A 10,109-nucleotide genomic window follows, 5' to 3' on the forward strand; every position below is an offset into this window, starting at 1 on the left:
ACATCCTTTCATTTCAGCTTGAAGAACTCCCTTTGTTATTTCTTATATGGCAGGTCTAATGGTGATGAACTTCCTCAGTTTGTTGTTTGAAAAATTCTTTATCTCTTTTTCATTTCTGAAGGACAGCTTTTCAAGGAAAAGTGTTCTTGATTGATCAGTAGTTTTTTCTTTCAAAACTTGGAATATATCATCTCATTTTCCTGGCCTGTAAGGTTTCTGCTGAGAAATCTGCTGATAGCCTATGAGGGTTCCTTTGTATGTAATAAGCCTCTCTTCTTGCTGCTTTCAACATACTCTGTCTTTGATTTTTGACAGTTTGATTGTAATATGTCTTGGTGAATTCTTCTTTGGGTTGAACCTGCTTCAGAACCTTTGAGCTACATGTACCTGGATGTTCCTATCTCTTTCCAGATTCAAGAACATTTTAGCCATTATTTCTTGAAATAAGCTTTCCACCTATCTCTGTTCTCCTTTTGAAACTTTCGTAATGCAAATGTTAGCCCTCTTTATGGTATCCCAAAAACTCCATAGGCTTTCTTCCATCCTTTTATTTTTTCTCCTTTGTGTATTTTCAAATGACCTATCTTCAAATTCACAGATTCTTCTACCTGATCAAGTCTGCTATTGATATTTTCTATTGCTTTTATTTAATTAATTGTATTCTTCAGCTCCAGAATTTCTGCTTGGTTCTTTGAGATGGAGTCTCACACTCGCCCAGGGCTGGAGTGCAGTGGCACAATCTTGGCTCACTGCAACCTCCGCCTCCTGGGTTCAAGTGATTCTCCTGCCTCAGCCTCCCAAGTAGCTGAGATTATAGGCACCTGCCACAATGTCCAGCTAATTTTTTGTATTTTTAGTAGAGAGGGGGTTTCACTGTGTTGGTCAGGCTAGTCTCAAACTCCTAACCTCCTGATCCACCTGCCTCAGCCTCCCAAAGTGCTGGGATTATAGGTGTGAACCACCAGGCCCAGCTTGCTTGGTTCTTTTTTAATGATTTCTATCTCTATATTGAAGTTATTGTTTTGTTTCTGTATTTTTTTTTAATGTCATTGAGTGGTCTGTCTGCATTCCCTTGTAGCTTGCTGAGCTTCCTTAAACAATTATTTTGAATCCTTTCTCAGGCAATTCACAAATCTCCATTTCTTTGAGGTCAGTTACTGGAATATTATTGTGTTCCTTTGGTTGTGTCATAGTTCCTGATTTTTCTTTTCTTTTCTTTTTTTTTTTTTTTTCCTTTTTGAGACGGAGTTTCGCTCTTGTCATGCAGGCTGGAGTATGGTGGTGCGATCTCAGCTCACTGAAACCTCTGCCTCCCAGGTTCAAGTGATTCTCCTGCCTCAGCCTCCCTAGTAGCTGGCATTACAGGTGCCTGCCACCATGCCCAGCTAATTTTGTGTATTTTTAGTAGAGTCAGGGTTTCGCCATGTTGGGCAGGCTGGTCTTGAACTCCTGACTTCAGGTGATCCTCCCTCCTCGGCCTCTAAAAGTGCTGGGGTTACAGGCATGAACCACTGCACCCGGTCAGTTCCTGATTTTTCATGTTTCTTGAAGTGTTGCATTGCTGTCTTTGCATTTGAAGAATCAGTCATTTCTTCCAGTCTTTATTGGCTATCTTTGGGAGAGAAAAACCTTTAACAGTCAGCCCAGCTAGGGATTCTGAGGCTCTCTTACACGTTTTCTATTCATGCGCCCACTCCACACTTCTGGTTCTCACTTGGTGGGGGGATCCTTAAAATTGCATGCACTTTCTCAATCCCACAAAGCCAGGCCAGCTGTCAAGAGGCTCTCATCTGTTTTCCCTAGGGTGGTGCCCTGAAATGCTCATTTGTGTACCTTCTCCAAATCCTGAAGAGTCAAGCTATCTGTTTGTGTGAAATGCTTGCACTCAACATCTGAACAAATGTGGCTAGGGAGCCAGCCTGGTCAGGGGTGGTGGTGAGATACATGTAGCATTTGGGGTGCCTGTGAGTCAGTTGAGGTGCTCCATAGGCAAGGTATCCTAAGAAACCCACAGGAGGGCCTCTTGATGAAGCTCATAGAGCAGTCAGTAGGGTTTGCAGCCACTCTTTTCTGCCCCCAGACTCTCCTAACCTCCCAGCTGTGCTGATAATCTTGTTGTTCTGGTTGAGGCAAGAAAAAAGTGGGCATCCTAGGCAGTATCCTGAATGGGTGAGGGAGCTGGGTGCTCACTCACTACACTCTAATTTTCACCCTGTAAGAGAAATCATGGGCTGATGTGATCTGTCATGGCACTGAGCTGTGCCCTCCCTAGGGGAGGAGCAATGCAGGTAAAGTGAATCTCTTTGTGTTACCCTCTTTAATGCATCCATTCTCTGATGTTTTACTCCAGTGATGTGCTGGAACGTCACCATTGGAGTTAGTCTCATCCATGGGTAATTGTCAAAATTGATGCTTCTGGAAGGGAAATGATGGTAGAAAGCTCCTATTCTTCCACCTTGCTAATATCACTCAGGACTTCTAGTTTGTTGGCAGCATTCCTAATTGTGTTCTGTTTTTTTTTTTTGTTTTGTTGTTGTTTTTTACAAAAAAACAAAATGTTTAGAGATGGGGTCTTGCTTTGTTGCCCAGGCTGGAGTGCAGTGGCTATTCACAGGCACAGTGATAGCACAATACAGCCTTGAACTCATGGGCTCAAGCAGTCCTCCTACCTCAGCCTCCCAAGTAGCTGTGACTATAGGCACGTGCCACCACACGTAGCTGTATTACTGTTGTTGCATATATTTAGAGAGGTATAATAATGCTGGAACATACCTAACATGAAGTCATGATCTTCATTTCCAAGTGCTTTAAGTTAATTAATGGTGGTAGTAAGGGAACTTGTTTCTGAAATCTACACAATAATGTTAAGATTTCTAATCCAAAAGGATCACCTATAGAAATGAAAGTTTATGCTTCAGAAATCTTTGAATATTTTGACAGTAGAAGCTCTATTGCTAAATTAATACATTAATTTATAACAATAATAGTGGCCTCTATTACTCTTTACTATATGCAAAGTACTGTGCTAAATATTTTACAAATATTATGTGATTTAATTTTTACCACAACCCTATGAGGTAGTAACTAATCTACTTACCTTGTAAATCTCCTTGGTACAGATGAGGAAACTGAGACTTAGGTTCACATAGCAAAGTTACACAGCTGGTGAGTATATTGACTAGGATTTGAAGCTCGATATGGCTGATGCCAACACTATGTTTAGCTTCTCTTCTCAATAAATTCTTTTTGGGTAAAGGGGCTCTTTGATATAATTGTGAACACATAACACATACAAAATTGTGAACATTGATTTTTACTCATAATGTCTGTTTCTTAATTTAATAATAATGAATATTTATGGTAGAAAAATTGAAGTTGAATTTTACTTTTTTTTTTTTTTTTTAACTTTAGGTGGTTTTCCCGCTGTATCCTTCAGAGAACAATGACTGATGTTGCAGATTGCTTGAAAGTTTTCATGACTGGTACTAAAAATATAGCAATGTGGGTGGGCTCCAAGGACTGTTCCTTCAGACCTCAAATCCACATGCTTATAGAAGACCACATAGGTCAAAGCAAACTCTCTACACCTGTCTTTGTCAACTGTCACCCAGTTGAAGATCTCTGAAGCTGCATGCCGATTTAGGCCAACAATCAGACTATGTAGCATTTACATTTACATTTGTCTGTGTGTGATAACATGAAGCCAGAAGGAAGGAAAATTTGTGGCTGCTGGTTTCCCTGACAAGCAGTTTGAAGGTCAAAAGAAACCAACCCTGGAGGAACTCGAGTTATGACAGAGCAATGTTAAGTGTAGACCTAGGAGGGAAGCCTACAGGGCTAGGATAGGGGTGCTAACAGATAAAGTGGCAAAGCAAGAGAAAAAGGGAAAGACAGCAGATGAGGAAAGGTGCCCTATCCATAGCAGGATGCAATGCAAAGACAAATCTAGGGTTTCTGTTTCTTCCCCAGTCCTGGCCTAGGTCTGGCTTTGCTATTTCCTAGCAGTGTGACTTGTACAAACCCTTCCCTCTCCTGATCTGCATTTTCCCATCTGTAAATTTGGGGGTATTGTAAATATTTTTTCTTAAAAAATGAATTTGCTTAGACATGTTGGTAATGGACTTATATATATGATTACCTTCTATCAAACTAAAATGAATTTCCTAAACAATAAACTCTTAAAATAACTATGTGATATATACATGAAAATAATTATTGCATTCTATTATATTCCCCTCACATTGAAACCTGGTAAATTTTTTTAGCAGGTAATTTTTTTTTTAGCAGTTATTAAAGGTTTTCATTGGGTAGCAGTTACTCTATGGTCCCTGTTCTTTAGGAAATTCATAGTTACAGTGAGTAGAAATGTTTTCAGAGTTCATTTCCTCAGTGAGAATTGGAATCAATTGGGTGAGTCAGTGTGAAGATATGTTTTCAGAGGAACAGCAAAGCCATTTCCTTAGATTTTCATATTTATTCTCATTAGGAAAGAAAATGACATAAAATTAGTTTATATCTAATTAGAGGATTTAAAGACTTGAAGACACTAATATTAATTTGATTTTAGGCGTTTGTCTATTGCATTAATTAAATTTTAATTTATTGCTTAAATATTAAAATTTTATTTAAAGAGATAGGCCAAGTTTAAGAATATATCATGCCATAGAAACCATTGTGATTCCTTGAATAGCAGAGACAGAGGAATGCTCCCTAAAGTTATCCATTGTTATATTATTGCAAATATAACCCAAATTATGTATTGCCCTATTTTACAGTGGTCTGAAATAGCAAACCCATTTAAACTCTGCAATATATGGGAATGTTATTTTTTGTTGGCATTAGAAAAGTAATTCTTTTCTTACTGACACCAAATTCTGCAGGAGCACTCAACAAATGGTACAAGTACAATCATGATTTGCCAGCACGGATAATTGTGTACCGTGCTGGTGTAGGGGATGGTCAGCTGAAAACACTTATTGAATATGAAGTCCCACAGCTGCTGAGCAGTGTGGCAGAATCCAGCTCAAATACCAGGTATTCAATTATTGTTCTTTCCTCCATACTCCCAATTATAGCATATTCAGCTGTAGCTATTACACACAAGGTATTCAAGCATAAGTTTTGTTTTTTATGCAATTAAGTTTTGCTGTGTTTCTGTATCATGCCAGTAGAGCTCTATCATTTCCATTTCCTTCAGATTGGAGGGTAGTTGGGATGGTCTAACATAAATAGCTTGGGTGGTATAAGCTTTGGGGGCCCTGGGAGGGGAAACCTAGACAAAGAAAGGTACCCTCAGAGCAGCTGACACAGATTCAGCATGAAGCCTGCAGGGCTGCTGGCAGTGAAAATACTTCATACATATTAATATCACATGGAAGAAAACAAACCGTGATTTCAAATTCAAGGCCCTAATACACACAGAACCAAAGCCTCTGAGTTGCAGGCACTGATGTGCACTTAAGGTCTATGGAAGGTTCTCAAAGGGTTTGAGTGCCATGAAAGCTAAGCTGCAGATGGAAATCAGACCATCCTGAACACCAGGCTTCTTGCTCCACTGTTACATTTCTAGATTCTGTGTTTCAGTACAAAATTTTCTGCAGTGATTATGTGAAATGGCAAGTTCAAGAAAATGTTGGAAATGGAAAATAGGAGAGGACAATTAATCTTAAGTCAGCTTCTTAAAATATTTGCAAAGCATCTTATTCTAAGCAGGACACATAGCCCTATCTGTAGGGTTACATCATCATCATCACCATCAACCAAAGGGTCACAGCCACAAGTCACAAGGGAGCTGAGTCTTGACCTCAGTCGGTTATTGTTAGAGTGGAGGGGAAGCCTGAAAGTTTGGTGGCAGTATCATCTGCAGCTTTATCCCAACTGTTAGGGCCAAAATACCTCGCTCTCCACTGATCTCAGGGGCATGTGTTTATTAAGAATCACAGGTATGCAACGGAGGGATGCAGGAGTAAATTTAGCAGCTGACAGTGCTAAGGAGTTACTTTTCTTGCACTATAACATCAACTTTTGATAGTTTCAATATTGAAAACATTCGTGATAAATTTTAAAAATAATTATAATGCTTAAAATGAAACTCCACAGTGATCCTTACATCCCAGAAGATGTAAGGATGCCTTTTGTAATGACAAATATTAGGATTTCACCTTGGCTTTACCAAATACATTAACACTTCACCATTTGGCATTTGGCCAGAACATATATTTGGTCCATCCATCCATCCACCCAGGCATGAGTTTTGTGTAATACAGAAGGGATGACAAGAGGAATAGGAAGAACTTGTGGTTCTTCCTTTCCTACTTGGAAATAAAATTGAGAGGAAGAGCGAAGGGGAAAATAGGTTGAGTCACTAATCACACACACACACATCTTCTCTCCATGGATAATTCTGGAAAGTCTTTCGCAAAAGTGCCAGTTGAAGTCCAGCATTCCTTCCTGCCCCCTTTGAGTGGTATAAACTAGGCAAATGACTTGGGATAGCATCCTTTTGCAACAAATACGGACAATCCCTAATTTAAAAAATTGTATGTATCTCTAGGGAAGGAGGGATTGTAGGTAATTTTTATTTTCTGTTTTGCAGTGTTTTTCAAATGGAATTTTTATTTATTTCATTTTTTAAATTACACAAAAATAGAAAGCTGTATAGATTGGATTGAGTTCTTTGCATATTTTGCCTCTAATTTTTAGCTCAAGACTGTCGGTGATTGTGGTCAGGAAGAAGTGCATGCCACGATTCTTTACCGAAATGAACCGCACTGTACAGAACCCCCCACTTGGCACTGTTGTGGATTCAGAAGCAACACGTAACGAATGGCAAGTGCCGCTGGGAAATCAATTTTTAACAAAACATTCATTGCGTCCAGTTTATGTTTGACCTTATTCTGTTTGCCTTCTTTCCTACATTCATTCCATTTTCCCCCTCAGGTATGACTTTTATCTGATCAGCCAGGTGGCCTGCCGGGGAACTGTTAGTCCTACCTACTATAATGTCATCTATGATGACAACGGCTTGAAGCCCGACCATATGCAGAGACTTACATTCAAATTGTGCCACCTGTACTACAACTGGCCGGTGAGTGAAAGCTGTTTACTTAATGTAAATATGATACTCAAGAGTCCCACCTAGGAATTGTCATACACTTCATCTTTGTATCCCTAGATATAGCACAATACCTGATATTTCCTAAAGAAGGAATGAATGAATGAATGAATCAATGAATGAATCACTTCTTGAGTCCACAGTGGGAGGAAAGCAGTCTATCATAGAAACAAAATAATAATAACTATTATAATACATTAATAGTTACAGTTTCTAGACGACTTTGTTATATACATTATCTTATGCAAACCTGGGAGGAAATCAGGGTATTGTTATTTACATGTTACAGATGAAGAAATTGAAGCCAACTCAGATTTGCCTGGTGGGGAAGTGTTAACAGGCCTGGGTCTGCCCTTTGTTCCTGGGCATTAGGCCAAGAGCTGTTCCCAAAGGCCAAGCCCAAGGTTAGCACGAAGCTCCTCCAAGGAGTTCCAAACTTGAGATCACAGGAACAAAGACTAGTCTGAAGTGTGATGGCTCCCTACTCCCAGCACCATGAAGCCAGAGTGACTTTTCACTCCATCCTCCCCAGTGAGCTTAAGTTCCCAGTAAGTTAGGTTACCTTTTGTTGGTTGAGGTTACCTGTTGTTTACCCAGAAACCCATTCTATTATCTGTGTAACCAGTAGACAAAGTAAAATCAGAAAAAATCTCTTTGAAGAACAAGGTAATCTCTTAATTATTATCAATACTTTTTTCTCCTCAGGGCATAGTCAGTGTCCCAGCACCATGTCAGTATGCTCACAAGCTGACCTTTCTGGTGGCACAAAGCATTCATAAAGAACCCAGTCTGGAATTAGCCAACCATCTCTTCTACCTGTGATGGCATGAACCACTGGCATCACTAGATGAACAATCCAAGAAGAAATTGGTGTTGTGCAAATCTGCCATAAGCTCAAGGCTGTGACTGGGGAAAAAGATTGAGCTTAGTTTTCATGTCTAGGAAAAAAAGCAAAACAACTTAATCTGAAACAGTTTTAAAAAATGTGTGTTATTTTGTTTTAAAGAGTTGTATGCTTGGGGTAAATTTTCATTGTCGTATGTGGAATTTAAATATACCATCATCTATAAAGAATTCCACAGAGTTAAATATCTTAAGTTAAACACTTAAAATAAGTGTTTGCATGATATTTTGATGATAGATAAACAGAGTCTAATTCCCACCCCAAATTTTGCTGAGGTTTTCTTAATGTTGTAGAGCATTTTGTAGAGTGGTTTAAATAGTTGAAAATAAAGTTCAGAACATAATGTTTTTATTGTTATTTGAATTTTACGTTGATATTACATGTGAACCTCATAATTTAAGTATTTTCAGCAAAACCTCTTACCCACTAGAGCACATCACCATTAATCTTTGAGTTCTATTTCGGAAACTGAGCTGATCACTTGCTCTCTTGATGGGACTTTATTTCACTTAATAGCAGCTTCTCCCAGTGATGACCTTGCTTCCTATTTACTGATAAAAAGGAAGCTATCAGAAGAGAACTTTTGCAAGCCTCTCGTTATCTCTACCTTCACCTAACGGCATCTGTACCCATAGACTCTGCCTGCCCTTCCCTTTATTATGAGTGCAGCATGTCTGTTCCTATAAGGCGCTCCACCTCTGTACTAAATCTCATTCCCTCTGACCTATGAAGGATGCTGCTCTAGCAGTTCTCCCTTCTCCTTTCTGCATCATCAGTTTTCTCTCTCACTACTGGATCAATCTCATTGGCATTATAAATATGCTGTTATTTCTCTCATCTTAAAAAGCCATTTCCTCTAGCTTCCACCCCATTGCCTGGCACTTCTTTACAGGAAAAACATCGCAAAAGAAGAGTCTGTGCTTGATGTATCCAATTCTGTATTCCAATCACAATTTCACCACAACCACTACAGCAAACTTGCCTTAGTCAACACCACCAATAACCTCCACTTTGCTAAATCCAATGGTCACCTCTTGGTCCTTGTCTTGCTTGACACAGTCAATCATTTCCTTCCTCTGAGACATTCTTTATTTGGCCTGTAGAATAACACTCTCCTGGTTTCTCTCCTACTGCATATTGATCACTCATGCTGTCTCCTTTTGTGGCTTTTCCTCATCTTCTCACCCTTTTCATGTTGGAATGCCCCAGGAATGAGAATACAGCTACATGCAAAAGATATTTTGATGAGGGATAGATCAGAGTTCAAATTCTGCTTACCACGGGAAGGTCTGTGGAAGTCTGCAACAAAGGGTGGCGGGAGAGTGGCAAGTGCTCTCTGGGGACAAGGGAAGCAGGCCACAGGAGGGATGCCAATGCACAGGTTACATCACTTTGCACTGAAAATATTCTTTTCCTATTTGAGAGTTTTGTCCAGACATAGTAGAAATGCACCAACATGGGTCTACCAATAATAGGATAACCATTTTGTGAAGCATGAGGGTGGAGGGGACTTAATAAGTTTCAGGGCCAGTGCCACGCCTACATATACACATTTAATCTCCACAAGAACTGTATAAATTAGGTTATAATGACCATTTCAGATGGTAAAGCTGGGGATTAAAGATACCACGTGACTCACTGAAGTTTATGAGATTAATAAATTGTGGAGCTAGAATTTGTCCTCAGGTTTGTTTGCAAAACCTGTAAGATGAACCAAAAGAGTCTACGCCCTTGATAAAAGATACTCTAAGGTTTAAAAAATTTCTCCCAGAGCACTAATGTGAGGTAGTGCCTTATGGGATTTGAAGATGGCATTATATGGTGGGCGCCTGTAGTCCCAGCTACTCGGGAGGCTGAGGCAGGAGAATGGCGTGATCCCGGGAGGCAGAGCTTGCAGTGAGCCGAGATTGCACCACTGCACTCTAGCCTGGGGCGACAGAGCAAAAGTCTGTCTCAGAAAAAAAAAAAAAAAAAAAAAAAAAAAAAAAGATGGCATTATATAGCAGGTCTTTGCAGACAAGGCACTGAACCAATTCAGGGTGGTGGGTTTTGTTTTTGTGTTTATCTTGTTGTTTTCTTCCTTCAAAGTAG

The 10,109-nt window shown here is 39.6% G+C and overlaps 1 protein-coding gene across 1 annotated transcript in view; it reads left to right on the forward strand.

Annotated features, from left to right (window-relative positions):
- PIWIL4 (piwi like RNA-mediated gene silencing 4) overlaps positions 1 to 8,361 on the forward strand; it is a 54,310-nt gene extending 45,949 nt beyond the window's left edge. The window contains exons 16-20 of the mRNA XM_008953814.4: positions 3,412 to 3,482; positions 4,881 to 5,034; positions 6,703 to 6,828; positions 6,940 to 7,087; positions 7,820 to 8,361. Coding sequence (XP_008952062.3) covers positions 3,412 to 3,482; positions 4,881 to 5,034; positions 6,703 to 6,828; positions 6,940 to 7,087; positions 7,820 to 7,936 — 616 coding nt within the window. The 3' untranslated portion in view covers positions 7,937 to 8,361. The remainder of the gene's footprint in view (positions 1 to 3,411; positions 3,483 to 4,880; positions 5,035 to 6,702; positions 6,829 to 6,939; positions 7,088 to 7,819) is intronic.
- Positions 8,362 to 10,109: the final 1,748 nt, after the last annotated feature.

This window comes from Pan paniscus, chromosome 9, assembly GCF_029289425.2.
Source record: "Pan paniscus chromosome 9, NHGRI_mPanPan1-v2.0_pri, whole genome shotgun sequence".
In the NCBI taxonomy this organism is placed as follows: Eukaryota; Metazoa; Chordata; class Mammalia; order Primates; family Hominidae; genus Pan; species Pan paniscus.